The 21,699-nt window shown below is 34.0% G+C and overlaps 2 protein-coding genes across 20 annotated transcripts in view; one reads left to right on the top strand and one right to left on the bottom strand.

The window, feature by feature from the left end:
- Positions 1-369: 369 nt before the first annotated feature.
- On the bottom strand, positions 370-12,450 carry LOC121424908 (PACRG-like protein). 2 transcript variants are annotated; one of them, XM_041620792.1, is made up of 8 exons: positions 12,436-12,448; positions 12,147-12,338; positions 8,598-8,665; positions 6,080-6,170; positions 5,666-5,800; positions 4,467-4,574; positions 3,871-3,951; positions 370-3,152 (listed from the first exon to the last, which is right to left on the bottom strand). In XM_041620792.1, the coding sequence occupies exons 2-8, from the start codon at positions 12,318-12,320 to the stop codon at positions 3,099-3,101; spliced, it is 711 nt and encodes a 236-aa protein (XP_041476726.1). In that variant the 5' UTR covers positions 12,321-12,338; positions 12,436-12,448; the 3' UTR covers positions 370-3,098. The 2 variants fall into 2 exon arrangements, with proteins under 2 accessions (XP_041476726.1, XP_041476725.1); XM_041620791.1 differs by having other exon boundaries at positions 12,147-12,450.
- A 153-nt stretch (positions 12,451-12,603) lies between these two features.
- Positions 12,604-21,699, top strand: part of LOC121424906 (cilia- and flagella-associated protein 46-like) — a 95,981-nt gene continuing 86,885 nt past the window's right edge. For all 18 annotated transcript variants that reach the window (XM_041620772.1, XM_041620776.1, XM_041620773.1 and 15 more), the window contains exon 1: positions 12,604-12,763. In XM_041620772.1, coding sequence (XP_041476706.1) covers positions 12,715-12,763 — 49 coding nt within the window. In that variant the 5' untranslated portion in view covers positions 12,604-12,714. The remainder of the gene's footprint in view (positions 12,764-21,699) is intronic.

Genomic DNA, 21,699 nt, shown 5'->3' on the forward strand with positions numbered 1-21,699 from the left:
GTATCTAACCATGGTAACAGGGGTCATATTGGCGCACTGACAAAAGCGCGCATCAGCATTGGGCATTTTTTATACATGAGCGCGATACCTGCTAAATTAAGCGCAATTTATACAGGAAATCTGCATAAAACATGGATTCAACCGTGGGTTTTCAAAACCACCTTTGTGAATTAGGGCCTACATTTCCCCATTTGAAGTTTTTTCCATATAATTGAAAAAGTATGATATTTAGAAAATAACACGCATATGATTCCCAACAGTATAAGAGAGTATAATATTTTTTAAGTGTATTTCCTACTTGTGATTATGAATTGTTAATGAATTAGAATTGACCAAAATTATGACAAGAAATGCATTAGTCAAGGTATGTACTTTGTAATAAACTTTATTGCAATCGACAATTGAAAGATTAGAATATTAGACTCTTACTTTACATATGTATGCCATATTCTAACAATTTGTAATACAATCACGAAATAATTCATAAGTTACAGAATAATAAAGAATTCCAAAATATTCTCTTCTTACAGCTATTGGAATTATCCAATGATTTCAAGCAAAGAGTTAACAATGATTTATGCTAGGTTCCACTCCTGATCTATCACCTCAATCAGCCACGATCAAGTTAATTCTTTGGCTTAGGTTGTCTTTTTGTCTGTATAAATTTGGATTAGTCCACTTCGATTAATTCCCATCATTACGTCTCCCTGTATGAATATTTGGAATGTTTGAAATAAGGGTGTAGGAGGCTGATTAGGGTAGTCTTGACCTGAATTATTGATATCTATCCTGTCATCGCATAAAAGTGACCAAGTTTTAAGTTGAAGTCCAGTAGTGGGAACCAGGCATAAACAAGATTATTCTTATCCACAACATATATGTAACTAGCCTTTTAATGTGGTTATCAACAGCATAGGAAATATATGAGGGTGACAGGCGATTTAGCCTCATAACAGCCCAAATCACTTCTAATTCCCAAAATACATGCTTTGGGGCAACCATTCTTTCTATAGTCCAGATCTGTTCTAAAATATATTCAAGATCAATTTTAAAAAGTCAACATTTTAACTGTGGCAGAAGAATATTTGCTTTCATTGTATAATCATTTTTTTTACCCCTAAAAGTAGCCCTTCAAATGAAAGAAATAGCCCCCCCCCATTCTGAAATTACTCCAATGTGAAAAAAAATAGCCCTTAATAAAAAAAAAATTTCCTGCCTTGGTTATGAACAAATAACAATCAGTCTAAAATATAAAGTGTAAAGATATGTACTCAACTAAAACAGTCTTGGGCTGGTTGTAAGTTAGTTAGCCTGTTAGGCATGACTTTATGTACATTTAGAACATGATGATGGGTCCAAATTTGGATTTAATTCTCACCAGCTGAAGGTGATTTCTCTTCTTTGTACATTAACTTCTCGGTATCTGAATGCAAAGTTTATTTATTGCAAAATTTGATAAGGGTTAAATGAAATACCAGGAAAAATCTTATTTATAGCAGAACATGCCACCAGTTGACAGCCTAACTTAAAAGCTTTATGAAACATACATACTGCACATTCATAAAATTTTAATAAGCTAGATTTCGACTAATTGCATTGATCACAGCCTTACACAATTATGTGATCATTTATAGGGGGTTGGGGTGACTGCCCCAATATCATTTGTTAAGGAGTGAGAAAAAAAGGTAGAAGAAAAGACTTGTTCTGCTCATATGATTCTTAATAACCCCTATTATTAAACTAAATAAAAATTCCTGGGTGGTATCTTTCTACAAAGAGTTATGTGACACGCCTTAAGTACAGACGCGCACAAAATATTACCGCATGCTACCAGGAATTTAAGAGCGACACAAGTCACACTAAAATATTTGTGAAACTCCCCAGGATGATTAAGCTAGGGCTATCACAGGATTGATGAATATAATCTATCTATTGATCTATTACTGTATTCAAAGTTCTTTGAATATGCACATTTTCACTTACACGACACACTAAAGTTTCTGGCTCTGTAATCAGTTGGTACTTGTATTATTAGTACATTATTTAAGAATGATAGTTAATTGTATTGAGTTGATCGACTCTACAAAAAATGACACAATGAAATCTATTATTTGGTACTTTCAGTTAAATACATGCGTTTATGACAAACCTAACATGAATATCAGAAGGCATACAAGGATGGCATAATTACAATCTTGGATACATCTCTAAGAACTGCATTGTTAATAATTTGACAAGTGAAATATCTAAATATGAAGAATTTACATATTCATGACACCAAACAAACATTTGGGGAATACCTATAGTACAGTATGTCTATGGCTTTGTGATTCTAAATCAGCTTTCTTGGCTTGTACTCTGTTCTAGTTGTTGGATAACTGAGGCTGACTTTATTTCTGAATACTTCCTTACACTTTATATTTGAAACAAACATACATAGATCACCAAACTGTGAAACCAACGGTCACAAGAAATAGGGGCTGGGGATCCCGATACATGTAGGTGAAGGAACTTTCTTTTGTGACACTTTTGGTTATCAGTGTTGAACAAGAATACAATTTATTAACTATTTTGATTATACAATTTATAGTCATACAAATACAAAACTTTGTCATAAGCAACCAATTACTGTACTGTATAAGTGCATCAACATCAATTTCTTGATAGGTTTTTACCAATTCACTGGCCTAGTGGGATAAATGTAACTAGTATAGTTCACAAAATGTTTGGGTGGCCTGAATATGACATTGTTTCGTATATGTAATTATGTTTTATTTTGATAAATGATACACTAAACCTGAGCCTAACTTTTAATTGTCATGTTCAAAAGGCGTGACTCAGTTTCAAACTGGTGTTGAAATTCAATTCAGCTTAAAGGCTCCCCCACAAAGTGCTCTAGGACATGATTGCATTATTTTCAGATTCATTATACATGTATTTCAAAGCATAAAGATTTCAAACTCGGTATAGTGATAATATATGTACATGCTCTAAAATAAATATTGGCAAACAAGCAAAAAAGCAAACTTATTGCCTCAGACTGTAAGCTTGCAGGGACGGAACCTTCTCTGATACAAACATCTCTTGAATTGGTCAGTTCAGGTAATCGATGTATAGGTTGGAATCTTGGACTTGATTATAGGTACACTCTCCTGTATCAACACAAGGCAAAAGCAAATATAATGATTTAATGGATATAACTTTGCATTGAGTTAGTAAATTAGAATTATGAAATGATATAGCATACTACACACAGGTGGGTGTTTCATAAAGCTGTTCGTAAGTTAAAAGTGGCTTTAAGAATGACTGGTGAACCTTTCGTGCTAAAAAATTGCCAATTAACATTTAATGGTGAATATAATTTACCACAAGAAAGGATCAGTCGTTCTTAAAGGTACTCTTAACTTACAAACAGCTTTGTGAAGTGACCCCCTGGTTAAATTACTCCTGTGGTACATATTTGTCTCTGTGATGGTTAATTACGTAATCACTCATTGTGCCATCACTGGTCCCTAGAAGTAAGACTTTAGATGAAACTAAGTTTTAATAGGAATACTTACTCTGTAAGAGCTGGCCCTTAATTTAATAATAATAAGTAGAAACAGGTTCATGTGCCCCAAAATGGAATTTAGAGTGATCTCCTGATTACTATTAAACTTGCATATACTGCTTGTAAATCTACAGAGTTTAACAGCAAAAATGAAATAAAACAAATATAAACAAAAGACAATAATAAACCTTCCAGTTTGGCACTTTCTGTAATGTTTTTTCTTCATAGTCTGCTTGACCTTTTTTGATCCTACATTACATATGTTCACTGTTTATTTTTTTCAAAATTAATTATAAGGTGGTGAGGTCGGTTTTACTTACCCTTCCACAGTTTTGTTCTATTTCTTGTAGAGCTAAGTAGATCTTTTCCTTGAACTTCTTATCATTCTGGTGCTTTGATAGCTACATGTATAATCAAAGCAATTAAGGTGTGAAAATAACATGAAGACAATTTTTTTTTCTCACATCCAATCAACAGCAAACATGTCAACTTTATACAAATACTTTATTAAAATTAACAAATAATCTGGTATAACACTAGTAATTGCAAATAAACATCTTTAAAAGTACAAGAGAACTTTACATATTGTAATCATTATTTGAGATCTTCCACATCTACCATCCTCATGATTATGCACTGTGGATATTGGACTTTCACCTTTTTGGTCCAAGTTGTATGGAAGAGAATATCTGTAGCAGTATTAGGAATATGAACAGTCAACAGGTTTCTGATCAAAAGTTAAGCACTAACTTTCTCAAAGGAATGTTATAAGTATTAAGTTTTGATTTCATTCTCATCTTTTATGTAATGTTTCTGTGTCCTTTTTTCGTTTCTTGTATGTGTAGCATCTTGAGTGACAGTTATGAGATCTAATCACAATCTTTAAATTTTAAAAAGTCATGATATTATTACTTACATAGGCAAGTACTGACTTGAGATGTGAGTTGAGATGAGGACCAACTGCTCTACTGAGGTCAACTAATGCAACAACTGCCCCAAGATATACAGAATCATTGCTTGAACCCTAAATAATATAATAGAATAAAAAAATCAGAATATAAATTGGACAATATGATTAAAAACATTACTTGATAAATGTACATGGAACTAAACATTGTCATGGGAAAGAATTTATCAGAGATTCACTTACAACCATAAGGCTGAATTGCAAAGTCATCTTTACAATTAATAAAACTACAAAATACAACCAAACTTAAATAGGTCAACAACCATAGCAGAACAGAAGAACAATTTTCAACGTTACACAATGCATGTATACATGCAATTAAAGATTATAAAGATTATAATGGTAATTTATTAATGAAAGATTCATTTGAACTGAAGCCATATGACTGAATTGCTGAGTAATTTTTACAATAAATAAAGCATACAACTAGACTTCAATAAATCAGCAACCATATTTTCGTGCAAATGGAATAAACTATGTATGAGTCTGCCAATCTAAAAAAATTGATATGTGATAAGGTTTTGGTAATGTTTTTCCAATCTGGTGCTTAACAAAATAAGTAACTGCAGCATGAATCTATGCAAGTAAAATATTTCTTAAATTTCAAACTTTATGTAATGAAATCAGCCCAAATAACAAGATTATCCTCTTTTAAGAGAAAAGAAACAATGGTTCAATATCTAAGGAAGATAGCAAACAATTACATTTTGGTGAATATATTGTCATGTCAGTGCAAGAACAACCTAAACACTGTTCTTTTGTGCATTGCGTTTTTTGTGTTTTTGTATGCATGCAAAAATGCCCTCAGAAGCATGCATAAGGGTGTTTCTGTACCGACACAATGATATATGTATTGTGACTTAAGAGAAGAAAGATACAGATGGAAAGAAATTGATAGATAGACAAGAGAGAGAGAGGGGGGGGGGGGGTAGGCAACAAACAGGACAGATTGAGACAAACATGGAAGGAAAGTAAATGACAGATGGAGAGAAGGAATGAGGGACAGAGAGAAAAGGTGAGAAATAGAGAAAGAGGATCAGAGGGAGAGTCCTACAGAGAACTTCATGGGAGGTTAAAGAGAGAATGAAAAAAGATAGCTCTCTAAGAATCTTGATGGAAAGCAGGAGAGGATTTGACAAGAGACTCACCAAGGCTGCACGAAGCGGTGGAATAAGCCTGGAGAGAAGAGGTACAGCTTTTATATCTGCATCTGATACTTGGAGCAACTCTTTGAAACCTTGCTGAGCCACAAACTGGTATGGATGTTTGAATTCCTTCAAACCCTGAAAGAAATAACAAATGTAATCTTAAAGGTAAAGTATCGGAAAAGGGTAATATCTCATTTATTATCATTGTATTAACATTTATTTGTTATGAATATCGAAAGACATCATAAGAATGTTTCAAGGTAGAATTTGACTCTCTCTTCCATCTTTATCAAGCCAACAACTAACTGCCCTTTTTCTTGAACATATCTCTTTTCTTTTTCATTTTCCTCTTCTCTTTCTCCCTTTCTTGATCCTGTAAAGTGAGAACACATGAAGGATAATGATATTACTTACCTCTGCTAGTGTAAGCAGTACTGGATCAAAAGGAATATCTTCTGGGTTACTTTCCCATTGAAGTTTATGCTTCACTGAACCATGCACTAGCCTGCAAAATGTGTGAACAAATGCACAGATCAAAAAATAATTTATACGAAATGCATTCAATTGTTTTTTTTTAGTTTAATCTTATGTAATAAACAGCAGTAGAAAACATAATGAATTCCTATTTCAAACACATACAGTACATAAACTTTAGAATAATTGATTAGACTCAAATAGTTTTCTTTACATTTATAAGGATTTCAGAAAACAATGGTTTCAACTTCATTTGTGTACAGTATTATGAAATCAAACTTGGTTTGGGAACAAATTACAATGAAACATATGTCCTGAATTCCTTTATTTTTGAATTTTCAAATTTGCACCTTAAAACAGTAGGCCTACAAATTATATCCAAACCGGTAAAATATTCACAGATGAAATCACAAACTAAAGAAAGTGACTGGTTGCATGAATACTACATGCATATGTATGTAGTTAAAGCTCTATGCAACACTGAAAATATTGTGCTTATACCTTTGGTAATTGAAATGACAAATTATGAAATTAGAAAAAAAAACACATTTACATAGCATACACTTAATTAACTAATATGCACAGTCCATTTTATAAAAATGGTTCAATTCAAACTTCAAGTTCTACATTATCAATGAGCATGGAATTATGATGTCCAGTCTCATTTTAAAAAGTACCTCATTAGATATGTTGAAATCCATCAGTTAAATATTGATATCAAAGTCTTAATATGATTTCACAAAAAATCCTACCACAATAGGGCTGTGAAAGTGTACATTCTGATGATAATCCCAAAATATCACAACCAAAAACTAAAATAATACTGCATGAAATGATGTAATTTCTATTTATAACATACATAATGTATTAATATCTCATAATGTAGTACTTACAAAATAAAAATGAGAGATGATTAATTTCAGTCACCTATAATGGTAAAATCTGAGAGCCATAAATCCTAAAAATTATTCTTCATCCAGTTCAACAAGGGAGGGATAGGGTAACATAACAAGTGGAATGCCTCTGGCCGTCTCACCTGCATCACGCGATTCAACATAGCAGCAGTACTGACTTTGAAAACTACTATAACTCGCACAAGATGTTCAGTGATGCTTGGTTACTCTTATTTCCATGTTTTATGAACTAGACCAATACATTTTACAGAGATAGGATGGTAATTCAGCAAATACCCCCAATGTGGCCAAAGTTCATTGACCTCACATGACCTTTGACCTTGATCATGTGACCTGAAACTTGCAAAGGATGTTCAGTGATACTTGATTACTCTTATGTCCAAGTTTCAAAAGTCAGATCAATAAACTTGCGAAGTTATGATGGTAATTCAACAGATACCCCCATTATGGCCAATATTCATTGACCTTTGACCTTGGTCATGTGACCTAAAATGAGCACAGGATGTTCAGTGATACTTGATTACTCATATGTCTAAGTTTTATGAACTAGACCAACATACTTTTAAAGATATGATGGTAATTCAACAAATACCCCCAATTCGGCCAAAGTTCATTGACCCTAAATGACATTTGACCTTGATCATGTGACCCGAAACTTGCACAGGATGTTCAGTGATAGTTGATTACTATTATGTCCAAGTTTCATGAATCAAATCCAAAAACTTTAAAAGTTTTGATTGTAATTCAACAGATACCCCCAAATCGGCCAAAGTTCATTGACCCTAAATGACATTTGACCTTGGTCATGTGACGTGAAACTCATGCAGGATGTTTGATGATACTTGATTAAGCTTATGTCCAAGTTTAATGAACTAGCTCCATATATTTTCTAAGTTATGATGACATTTCAAAACTTAACCCCAGGTTAAGATTTTGATGTTGATTCCCCCAACATGGTCTAAGTTCATTGACCCTAAATGACCTTTGACCTTGGTCATGTGACATGAAAGTCTAATAGGATGTTCAGTAATACTTGATTAACCTTATGGCCAAGTTTCATGAACTAGGTCCATACACTTTCTAAGTTATGATGTCATTTCAAAAACTTAACCTCAGGTTAAGATTTGATGTTGACGCCGCCGCTGCGGCCGTCGCCATCGGAAAAGCGGCGCCTATAGTCTCACTCTGCTATGCAGGTGAGACAAAAAGCAAACTTCACCCATAAACCTGTTGACTACAGAATTAGGTCCTTATCATAGGCTCTGTTCTGGAACCATTCGGTTCAAATAGACAATTGGTTAAGATGTTTCCTCCTGCATTTCTACTTTATATCTAAGCTGGGTAAATCGAGCATTGCAAAGGTTGCATGTATTTGATTATAAATTCTCTACGGAAAAACATTCTTGTGTACAGTTTGTGAAAATGGAACACCAAATATGTTACTGTATATTGTAAGCATCCTGCAAAAAAAACCCATTCTGAAGACACAACATTTCTTCAATCAATGTATTGTACACTTATAAACACATTTTTTTTCATCATACCTGCAAGGTACCCCTCCACTGACATACACAGTCTCAAATGCTGATTTTGCCTTTTTCTGGTTTGTGAACTGAAATTGGTAAAAAAAAGAGACGTAAGATTAGAAAAAGGGGATTGAGTTGGATCACAAAATTTATGTCTGTCCGGTGTTCTGGTTTAGTAAATTATTAGTGATTATAACGTATCCTATCATCTGTGAAGGATGAGATTTCTTGAACAGGAAAATTTCTGTGTAAGTTTAATATAGGCATGATAGAAGAAGGTACAAGGAGATAGGGGAAAGGGGGAGGGGGCAGAGCCTCAGAGGGATGACTAAGATCTATTGTTTCTCTCCACTATTGAAAAACAAACAAAAGTATTCAATCAAGCAACTCTCTAAAAACAGCAAAAGAGTGAAATGAATGTTTCCATGGAAACTAAATTTATTTTGGTGTTTTTTAAAGTTCATATTTGCTTCGAAACCAAAATCAAATCAGATAAAGCTGGATTGAAACTATTGGATTTTGGCTCAGTTTAGGAAATTAACCGCCTCTGTCAACTTAGTTCTACTGTAGTTTTGATTTGGTCTTGCTATCAAAAGTTAGATGGGGGGGGGGGGCACATCCGGCCCATGGCCTCCCTTTTGAAAGCCATAGTCAATATTTTTAATATAGATATGCTGTTCTTGATTGTGCCCCCCCTCTGAAAGTTGCAGCATATATTTTAAATAAAAAAATAATCATACAAAATTGAGGAACCTTTTTTTGCTTGTCAAATTTTACATGGACGAAATGACTTTCTATTTTGGTGAATCCATTAAATAATATTTTGCTTGTCAACTATTCCTCGAGAAAATTTGCCCCCACATTTGGAAAATCCTGGTTAAAACTGACAATAAATCTCCAACCATTGGCATTGTAATAACATTCAGAAGATCAAGCATTAAATGTCTACAGCACAAGAAAAATTGGAATAGCATTAAGATCTAGTTCAAGTCAACTGATAAATGGTGACCAAAATCTTAAGTCTCTAATTAAAGAACACTTTTCTTTTAAAATATCAGTCCATGCCAAGACAATGATCAATCAAACTCCTACGGTTTGGTAAGTGGCAACACTATTTCATTGAAGAAGAAGAAATGTCAAACAATCCATGCAATATGCATAATCTGTTGTTGTATATCTCCTCTCCTTCTATAATCTTCTTCATTTCATACCATCTTTTGGTTCATGAAAGACTGTCTTTGATCACTCAAGAGAATGCAAAAATTGCAATCTTCATATTATTTTGATTTTGACCTAGTCTGACTATGTCATGGTCTAGCTAGAGTGGTACTACTGTAACTACACAAGGCATTTTGATTTTTTGTGGTTTATGATCTGATGTCAGTGATCACTCAAGGGTTCATTACCATCCTGCCTGTGGGGAATCTACAGGTAGTACTATGCTATGCCAATGCTGTACACAGCACACAATTAAAAAAATCATTAAAATATCACTTTTGTGACCAAAAATACCAATTTCCATACAGTTGCAATTTATTTTTCATTAGTAACTTGTGAGTAATTTTTGTATTCACCAGAGCGCTCGAATACTTGAATTTTGGGCATATTTTGTGTAAGCCCTCTATGAGTGGAAAGAAATATGGAAAGACAATTGTCATTTTCAATCTCTATTTCTAATTAAGAAAAATAATTTAAAGATTCAAATTTACTTAAGAGCGAAGTTATATGATGAAATGCTGTAATGGAAACTGACAGTGTAAAAAGCTCAAGCATTTGTCCCAAAGAAAAAGAGAAAATAAGCCAAACATTGCCAACCATATTTCACCTCACAGGGAGTAGCAACAAAGAACACGGTTATATAACCTTGTTCACAGTCAGAGTGAGTGGTCAGTGATACCTGATTGACTAGTAATAAACATTTGTTATAAAAATATCAATTCACCACAGATCTAGGCATAATCAGCTGTAGACCAAAAGCTTCTGTCTCTATTATGATGGCTGTTCCGCTGAACTCTGTTGGCTCCACTCACCAAATACAGAGACTGAAGTTCTAGCTCGATCTGTATACAGGGACTTAATGGCCAGGGGCCCGTTTCTCAACACCTGGACAAGTTGGTCACATCTTTATCCACCAACCACGGAGTTAGTTCCAATCTTACTAAACCTGTTTCTAGAAAGGCTTCCTAATTAGAATACCTTGATATCGATACTATCGGTAAAAAGAGCAGACGAGAAGTAGCCTTAGTCACAAAGTAGCATAATTTTCAAAAAGAAAAATTATGACAAAATTGCAAATATTGTGATGAATTGGGAAATACATCTTTTCAAAATAATAGCACAGGTAAATTATGCAGTATGCACCATACATATTTAGGCCATGAAGACTGGAGCAATCAATTGCTGAGAAAATTAAATTATGAATAATTTGTTTCATAACTAAAAAATCACATATGGACGTTGAGATGGGTACCCCCGAGATATTCAATTTTAATAGTTTACAAAAGTAAACCATAACGGTTTTTCTTCGTAAAATGATAATTATACAGTATTTTATGATTCCGAACATCATCAAAATATAGTTTAACATAAACTTTGTAAATATTTGATACCGAAACATACGATTTGACTAATTCTATGCATAAATTAGAGATAGAATTTATCCAAATGTTAATAAGGGTCTGAAAACGACGAATACGAGTTTAGTTATGATGTGGTAGAATTTTTATCAAATAAATTATTTTACTCTTTCAAAATGAATGGTTTTGTGGTGTTTTACCAACAGTTTTAATAATTTCTTTGCATTACATTTATCATTGAATGTATTATCCCATTTGTTTTGTGATGTAATTTCAACCTCTATGATTGATTACGTAAGATTATAATTTTCAAATTTTTGGGCACTTTTGCACATCATAGTCTACCCACGTGATGCCACTATGTCACAAGAAAGAAGTTGTGACAGGTTCGGAGTTGTCATAAATATTTAGTGAGGTTGTTATACCTGAACTTGGCAAAGAGGGTTTCGTGAAATGGTTAGCAGACAAGTAGCTCACTATCTCCGAATCAGTCAAGAAGTTAGACTTATGACGGTGTTGAGAAACGGGCCCCAGATGTTTATGTATTATTAAGTTCTGATAGAACAGCGAAGTGAAGTTGCGCAACAGCCGAAGTCAGTCACTGTTTTTTCCCCTTTTAAATTTATTTTTCCCTGTTTTGGTGCATTTCAGGCCAAAACAGAGTAGGCCTAATAATCTTTATTTTGGTAGTTCTTTTTATATATTTTTATGAAATAAAGACAAAAATCGATGAGCCCCATCAGGGGGATTTTGCATTGTTAATCCCCTAACAGTCGCTGCATGATAGCGAGCCAACTGTGTATGAGGTTGAGGAAAAATAAAAAAACTTAAAATGTTTAAAAAATCACGAAACAGACAGCTGCCATGTCAAGTTAATCAGCTGATAATGTCTATTCATTCTTAATCAAGTCTATGAAGACCCCGCTAAAAAACAAAAGAAACTGAAGCATAAGTTACTCTACTTAGTCTTAGACTTAGTTGCCTAACTCACTGGATCAACTGTCTTGGGATTTAGCCTTTGCGACGGTTTAGCGGCTCCAGACCCCATAGCTCCCCCAGAACTCCCCGTGCGTTTTCCATCGCCTGCTTGATAGGTAGATTTTCCCCTGCTGTCTTTCTTGTTTGAAGTCGTTTCCTTCTTTTTTGGAGGTCCAAATGTAGACATTCTGCAGTAAATTGTTATCTTCCACAGAGTCAAACAATATATTAATCAATTATCTGTAATGAAGTCGAATTTAAATTTAAATTCAACCTCAATTTAAGCCTTCATCAGGGCTGACCTTTTCTTGCTCAGCTGGCTCGACAAAACCGGTGTAGGCGCAGTTTCACTGGTGAATCCAGCGAGAGCGCGAGGAGCGGATCGGATCGGAGAGCTACGCTACGCTTCTGCTACTAGCCTCGAACTCGCGTTTACTTAGTCATGAAGATGCCCTTGTGACAGTCCGTGAAACCGTCCTGCGTAAAAATATTATGTTGCATTGTGGGTACGGGTACCGTATATACAATTTTTCGTTGCCAAGGCGAGCCCCGCGGCCAAGGTATGCAACTTCGTTGTCAAAATGGATAGTAACATCAGGCAACTACTGGCAGCAACTCAGCAATTCGGAGGTAAGTTTTGAATATTCATAAGGGTGAGTGAGTGGATGTATCCTAACTTAGAGTAACTTTACAAGGACTGGTTGAAAAAAATTGTCGATGTCGCCGGTTGACCAAACTAACACAATATTTAGCATATGGGACTGGGTTAACTCAAAATAAAACGCCCGAGGTCAGGCCCTGTCGACATGAGCTAGGTGCCGCTGGCGCTGGCACAAGTAGACCGGCGATAAATACGGTAGGCCTATGTCTATTTTATTTGCTCCGCTGAGACTTTGTTTGGCTCCGCGGCATCCCAGTATAGTAGGACTAGGAGGACAAAAGAATAAATCAGAATGTGTTTAAAATCTCCTCTCATTGAAACAGCGGAATTACTTTTAGGCCTAGGCCACTCATTCAATGAACCACTCATTCAATGAACAAGGTTATAATATAACCTTGTTCTCAGTTATATCTCCATGTGTGACAAAATAAGGGTGGCAATGTTTGGCTTATTTTCTCTTTTTCTTTGGGGCAAATGCTTGATTTTTTTACACTGACAGTTTCCATTAGACCTGTTAATTCATACTGCTTGGCCCTTATTAGGTGGTCTGTCTTTGACAGATCACCTCTTAATTTCGTTAGAATTTTCTTATTTATTTATTTCTTTATTTATTTTTACGGATTTTTCTTGTCGCCAAGTTATCTCAAACTAGACTTGATCAATTTCATTGAATTTAATGTCATCTATAGGATCTGTCATGGACACGTCAAAATAAGCTTTTCAAGGTCATCAGGTCATGATGACGTCATCTAGGCGCCATTTTGTAAAATTCTTCATTTTATCATATCTTCATTATCAATTATCAAAAATTAACAATATTTACATGACATTAACTTCAGGTCAAGGGTCAACTGTCAATGTCATCAAAGGTCATGTAAAGGTCATGACGCGCGCGTCAAAGGTAAAAAAATTCTTAAAATGGCCTTAAAAAAGTTTTTGGGTACGTTTCAGATCATTTTAAGCATTTCGAAAATTTGCGCGCGCACACGCATGCGCGCGCGTTTCCGCGCGTAATGCCTTAACGCAGTGCAAAAACACCGTTTTTTTTACATCATTTCATTGATGATAAAGTTCTGAACAATTTGATACCTTGATCAACCTTCTACGACCATTAATAACGAAATTAACACCCGTTAAAGTTTGCAGCACGTGTGCGCGCGAGCTCTCACTATAGGCCATATATGGGCAAAAACGTGCCTATTAAAAATTCACTAGCTCTTTAAATAGTCCATTGACCCCCATTTTTTTTTTCATATATCGATAGAGTATGAGTTGTAGATTTGATTTCATGTCACCATTGTCCCTAAATTATATCGTGACATCATCAAAATGGCGCCTAAACTAAAAATTTTATTTTTTCAAAAATGACGTCATCAAATTTATGCAAATTTGGTTGTAACTTCTCGAATATAGATCGTTTTTCGCCCAGATTTCGATATGTTGTAGTTTAGAATGTACTCTTTCTCCTTAGTCACATAAATATTCGTTTTGAGAAACGCATCATTGCGTAAAACAGCGATGAAAAGAGGCATGTCATTTTTCCTCATTTTGCGTGTAATCTCTATGGGACATGACTTTTTCTCAAAACTAGATTCGACATTCCGCTATTTCGTAAGCCATATCTCCATTTTTTCTTGTCAGTTTTCCTTAAGCTTTTAGTATGTTGTAGCTGAGATTCTAAGCTTTCGGAAGTGTGCCCTTTATTTTTTGATCAGATGCCGGGATCATGCCCGTATTTCACTTGGAAAATTGGACTTGTAATTCTCAAAATTGCTTACGTGTATTCTCTATGGGGAATATCGTGGCTTTGACTGCTTTCTAAAGGGCGCGGGTTCGAGTCCTGGGGTGAACAAGATGATTTTTTTTCACTTTTTTTTCTTTTTGCCACTTCTTACATCATCCTTTATGATAATTAAAAGGTATAAAAGTTGAAATTTAGCAAGATAAAACAGATTATAATTGCTTTTTTCATATCACATGTGTTTTGCGTGTAATCTCTATGGGACATGACTTTTTCTCAAAACTAGATTCGACATTCCTCTATTTCGTGAGCCATATCTCCATTGTTTCTTGTCAGTTTTCCCTGAGCTTTTAGTATGTTGTAGCTGAGATTCTGGGCTATCGGTAATGTTCCCTCCATTTTTTGATCAGATGCCGGGATCATGCCCGTATTTCGCTTGCAAAATTTGAATTGTAATTCTCAAACTTGCTTACGTGTAATCTCTATGGGGAATATGCTAGCTCAATGGATAACGCATTTGACGTGTTCGTCCGTATTGCTGACGTGTAGGTCCTTGTTGCTGACGTGGTGGTCCGTGTAGCTGACGTGTAGGTCTGTGTTGCTGACGTATTGGTCCGTGTTGACGACGTGCTCTGCCGGCATGATCCGTGTAGATCCGTGTGAAGCTGCCGTGTTGATGCCGTGTTCACAGTCATCTGGGACAAAACTATCCCGGACCTCCCCGGATCATGCCGGCATTGCCGTGTTGATCCGTGAGGTATAATCATCTATCTTGTATGTATCTGTTTGAAGATGTATGTCTGACGATTGTCATCACCACATCAATAATCATATTTAGTAATGGTAAAACTTTTCTTAGGATGTCTACGATCAAGATTATCAATGATATCTAAATGATTTATTTCATACATCAGCCGACACTGAATGACAAATCATGACAGACCACCTAATTCGTCCGCATGACGAATTAAATTCTAGTTTAAATTTGATTCTTTATATCATTTTTTTCTTAATCAAAAATAGAGATCAAAAAATGAAAATTTTCTTGCCATATTACTTTCCACCAATAGAGGGCGTACACAAAAATATGCCCAAAATTCAATTTTTTGAGCGCTCTGGTGAATACAAAAATTATTCCCACATTACTAATGATAAATAAATTAAAAATGTATGGAAATGAGTGATTTTGGTCACAAAAGTGATATTTTAATGATTTTTTAAAGTGTGTGCTCTATACAGCATTGGCATACCATAGTCCTACCTGTAGATTCTCCACAGGCCAAATGGTAGCAGTGAACAAGTGCAATGAACAAGGTTATAATATAACCTTGTTCTCAGCTATATCTCCATGTGTGACAAAATAAAGTTGGCAATGTTTGGCTTATTTTCTCTTTTTCTTTGGGGCAAATGCCTGATTTTTTTACACTGACAGTTCCCAATACACTTATTATTGATACAACTTGACTCTTGGGCAAGTCCAAGAATTCGCGCGCGTTACGTATGGGACATTTCAGAGGCTTTAATGACCTGAAAAATAGTGTTAAATGACGTTGATTAGATTGAATACCCTCATGATGGTAGACATCTAGGAGAAGAATAATCATGCAAAAAATTGTGACATATGACCTTGATCTTGACCTTTTAGAGCGAAAAGATGCGCCGTTACGTATGGGACGCAGAGAAAAGACAATTTTCAATACATTAGTTTCAAGTTGAGAATTCTCTGAAAGTATTTCACTTGACAACTTGAAACTTAGTGTGATAGAAGTCTCAATACTATAGTACATTTATGGCAAGTTTCATGTCATAAGCCAATTCCCTCTAATTACAGACTCTAATTAAACAAATTAATGACATGTTACGTATGGGACAGTTACGTATGGGACATTTTGTCCCCATAGAGAACGTACACAATTTTCCCCATAATTCAAAAATTGAAATAATTTAAAATATGGAAATAACAAAAGAGTTTATTTCTTTTTAAATGTTCTACTGAGACATATTTGATATCACTGAAGGGGAAATTAGCCATTTCAACCTTTTTACTCCTTGTTTTTCATGGTTTTATGAATTTCTTATGTATTTCTATTGTTTTTATTTTTTCATATTTTTCCATTTTCACATTTTTTGGGGCTTCATTTGTATTCATTAATCAGTATTCATAACAAATCAGTGTTTAAAAACTAAAGAAAAGGTAAATATTCAGTTTTTAGAGCACTCTTCAAATTTGTTTTTCTCCATTCACTTTGTACACAAATCTCCCCATTGACATTGTGTGTAAATGTCCCATACGTAACATGTTGTCCCATACGTAACAATTTTTTAATTAACTTTTAATTAAAAAGTAAACTCCATTTTTGAAACTTTTTGTGGTATAACATTTTCATACTTAATAAATTAGAACTTCCCAGAGATGCAACAATACAAGTATTGTATTATGAGAAATAACTTAAAAAAACATCCTCAAAATGTTACGTATGGGACATTCCATCCTTGGACAAGACCTAATTTGCATAATTAATTAGATGACACCACTTTTTTCTGCCAAAAGTAATAAGATGTAAGGGGGTCCATGTCCCACCTATGACTGAATCTCAGAAGTTTTGTTTTCATTTTCTATGAGTTTTTATAATTGTCCCATACGTAACGCCCATTTTACTGATTATGCAAATTAGGTGCCCCAAATTAGCATAAATATGCATATTATGAAATTTTTCTTAATGAAATTTTAAAATTCCACATTTGGGCTTTCTTACCCCACCAAAGATAACTTCTTAAATTAAAGATTAAATTTTGCCTTCCAGGGTGACCTTTTCTTGGACTTGCCCTCTTATTTAAATTTGATTCTTTAAATCATTTTTTTCTTAATTAAAAACAGAGATCAAAAAAAGAAAAATTTTCTTGCCATATTACTTTCCACCAATAGAGGGCGTACATAAAAATATGCCCAAAATTCAAGTTTTTGAGTGCTCTGGTGAATACAAAAATTATTCCCACATTACTAATGATAAATAAATTGAAACTATATGGAAATTAGTAATTTTGGTCACAAAAGTGATATTTTGATGATTTTTTAAAGTGTGTGCTCTATACAGCATTGGCATACCATAGTCCTACCTGTAGATTCTCCACAGGCCAGATGGTAAGATAAGATAGATAAGATAAGATATTTATTCGTCTTTCTGTCTGCACATACATTTATCTTACAAGTGTGATTTCACATTCTACAAATGAAAATCAATTAACCATACATCATTGTTACAGTAGAGAAAAAAAAAGAAACACAGCAAATAACTAATTACGTATTGAGAGAAAGACAAGGAGAACCCCTGAAAAAGCAAGGCTTGTAAGGCTAGGGTCTCCTTTGTTTCAAGTACATGATTAAATAGTATTCAGTGTGTACATGTAATATCCTTAAAAATACAAGAGAAACAAAACAACTAAAAAAAAAGCAACAACAATAAAACACACACAAAAAAGAAAAACTAAAACTAATCAATGACAAAAAACACACTAAAAAATAGAATACATTGCTTGAATGTACAATTATGAAGTCTAATAAACTAACAATATGATATAATTAAGGTATATATGATGGAACAAGAAATAAGTATGGATAACATGGCATGAAAAAAAGAGGAAGATCGTATGTAAAATAGTAAAGTAAAAAACAAAACATGACAAAGGTAAAAGATACACAAGAAAAGAATACAATAGGAAAAAAAAAACAACAACATGGGCTGACCCTCTGCAGAAGAATCCAGTTAGACAAGATACAAGATAAATAAATATTGATATATCATAACATTCTCCAGTCTTATATACAGTTTTTTTTTATAGGCTCCAAAATTAAAAAATAACATAGTATATAAAATCATATCTTAACCTAGAGCAACTCACAAATAACAATTAAGAAGATAACCTTTAAGTACACGCTGAAAAGTATAAATGCTTACCGATTTTTTAATATTTGAATTGAGAGAGTTCCAGAACCTGGGTCCTGTATTTATAACTGTCCTAAAAGCAAAACTTGTATGTAACTTTGGTAAGTGGAATGCAGAAGCATTTCGTGTATAATAATTATGTATGTCACTATTTTTCATGAACATTGTGACCAGAGCTGGTGGCATGATGCCTGCATTGTATGCATACATTAGAGTACCAAGTTGAAAATCATAGATATCTTGTAATTTAAGAATTCTATGCTCATAAAAAAGTGGGGTAGTATGCGAGCGATAGTTAACATTACAAACAATTCTTAAAGCTCTTTTCTGAATCAAGTAGACCCTTTCTAGATTGGTTTTAAGAGAATTACCCCATGCAAGAACACCGTAATTGAGATAAGGGAGAATTAGTGTTGAATACATCATACAAAGAATATCAGTAGAGAAAAAGGATTTCAATTTGTATATTACACCACAATTTTTTGATAATGTCTTACATAGATGATTTATATGGGTTTTCCAAATCAGTTTTTCATCTATGTGCAACCCCAGAAATTTGGTCGTCTTTACTCTATCTATTAACCCATCATTAAATATAACATCACCTGGAACTTCTCTAATCCTGTTGCTAAAAAGCGTGTAATTTGTTTTCTGCAAATTTAGAGATAATTTATTTGCTTGAATCCACAAAGTGACTTTCCTCAGTTCACTATTAACTGTTTTTAAAAGGGTCTCAGGATTTCTGTGGGAATAATACAAACTTGAATCATCTGCAAATAAAATGAATGATAAAATATCAGAGGAATAGTGAAAATCATTAATATACACAATAAATAATAACGGACCAAGGAGGGATCCCTGGGGAACACCACAAGTGACATTCTGTAAACCTGACTCAGCATCCTTTATCGAGACAAATTGTTTCCTGTCAGCTAAGTAACTCTTGAACCAGTCCAATGCTGTACCCCTGATACCATAATGTGATAACTTGCCAATCAAAATATCATGATCTACTGTGTCAAAAGCTTTCGAATAATCAAGAAATATACCAATTGTATGCATCTGTTTGTCTATGGATTGTGATACTTTATCAATAAAATGTAGCAAGGCATGGGTGGTGGTATGTTTCTCACGAAAGCCAAACTGAAATTTAGAAAATATATTACTCTTGTTGGAAAATTTCAGAGTTCTAACATAGATCACTTTCTCAAGAATCTTTGAGAATGCAGTCAATAGAGAAATAGGTCTGTAATTATTCAGATATTGAGGGTCCCCTTTCTTAAAAATGGGTACGACCTTCGCAATTTTCATGTCAGTAGGAACTTCCCCACATGACATTGATAGATTAAAGACATGAAGTAGGGGTTGAATAATTCCTAAGATAATTTCTTTAATTAAGTTGTTAGTAACCCCATCATAACCGGGACTTTTCCCGTTTTTAAGAGATTTCACAATGGTAAGCAGTTCTTCCCGAACTACTGGTAAGAAAAATAAACTTTTACTATTTCGCTCTTTCATAAAATCTCTGTAAGTATGCTGAGAAAGTGGCACTGCCCGTGAAAGTTTTGGACCAATGCTGCAAAAGTAATCATTAAAGTTGTCTGCTATAATATTCCTTTCTTCCACCACATGACCGTTAATTTCAATACTCTTTACATGTGATATCTTTTCCTTTGACTTGAATACTTTCTTAATCACTTTCCAAGTTCCCTTGATATTGTTTCTTGTTGCTTGAAATTGAGTGCAATAATATGATTTCTTTGCAGTACGAAGAACTGAAGTAAGCGTATTTTTATAATTTACATAACGTTTACGTGAAGATTCAGTACCACGCACTTTATACGAATAATACAGCTTGTTTTTCTTGTTAATGGATCTCAACAAAGAAGCACTAACCCATGGCATAATAGGAACAGTTTTACGATTTCTTCTACTTTGCTTTACAACTGGTACATTTTTATTATACAGAGACATGAATTTTTGTAAGAACCTTTTAAACGATATGTTCACATCATTTTCTGTAAGAACTTCACTCCAGTCAGTTTCCATTAATGCTGCTCTCAGCTTTGCGATATTAGCGGAAGTGTTTTTCCGAATTGATTTGGATTCTTGTCTACAGCCTCTATCCAAGTTTAGACGAGCGAAGATTGGGAAATGATCTGAAATATCTGATACAATGATCCCTGAGGATGGAAAATGTTGTCTATTACAGAAAATGTTATCTATGAGCGTAGATGAAGCTTCAGTTACCCTTGTTGGTTTAATAATTAATGGCATTAAGGAAAAAGACAGCATCATATTAAGAAATGCATCATAATGATAATTTTCATCACACTGAAGGAGGTTTATATTATAGTCACCCATTATGAAAATTGTTTTGTTTACGAAAAGTGGGTTTGAAAGAATACTATGCATTTCGTTCACAAAACTCTCTAAGTTACTCTGAGGGGGTCTATACACAACTCCAAATAAAACATTTCTTTTTCCTGGAATGAAGCACTCTGCAAATATTGATTCCATATGCTCAGCCATCATATTTAGCTCATCCCTTAATTGAAAGTCCACTGAATCTGGAATATATAAAGTGACTCCACCTCCTTTTTTAGCATATCTATGATTAGACACAAGATTATGACCAGGAATACGATAAAGATTTGAGTCATTCTCACTCGAGAACCACGTCTCAGTGACTCCAATCACTGTTTTACTATCTTCAAATTTGTCAATTAGTGTACTAAATGCATCAAAGTTCCTAGGCATACTTCTTCTCATATTTAAATGCAAGACAGTAGCAATTTCAAGATTGTCTTGAAAACTATTAATAAACTGATTTTCTGAATAGTATTGACAGTTAATTGCAGAAGCATGTCCTAAATCATCAGTATCACTAAGCTCTAGTATTCTTGAATTATTTTCTAAGGAGCTACAAATGGCTTCTTCTATACTAATCATTTGGATGTTGAGTATACAATTTCAAGTGAAATCTAACTGTTTGCGCCATAAAGAACATGTCAGCATGAAAAGGAAGATTGTCAAGATGCACACATAATATATAAGAGAAAACATACAATAATGTATATAAAATAAAATGAACATATTATATAACTTACAAAAGCAAATGAAAAAAAAAACAAAAAAGATGATTAGAGATTGTAATAGAAATAACAATGAAAGAAAAAAAAACACAAAGGAAATTACAAAGGAAAGTTGAATGGAAAAA

This window comes from Lytechinus variegatus, chromosome 12 (assembly GCF_018143015.1).
Source record: "Lytechinus variegatus isolate NC3 chromosome 12, Lvar_3.0, whole genome shotgun sequence".
Lineage (NCBI taxonomy): Eukaryota > Metazoa > Echinodermata > Echinoidea > Temnopleuroida > Toxopneustidae > Lytechinus > Lytechinus variegatus.

Coding starts and splice junctions, on each gene's coding strand:
- LOC121424908 (XM_041620791.1), bottom strand. CDS start 12,320: ATGTCTACATTTGGACCTCCAAAAAAGAAGGAAACGACTTCAAACAAG. Junction 8,666..12,146: donor ATCCCAAGACAGTTGATCCA/GTGAGTTAGGCA, acceptor TACCAATTTCAG/TTCACAAACCAGAAAAAGGC. Junction 4,575..5,665: donor CACCGCTTCGTGCAGCCTTG/GTGAGTCTCTTG, acceptor TATATTATTTAG/GGTTCAAGCAATGATTCTGT.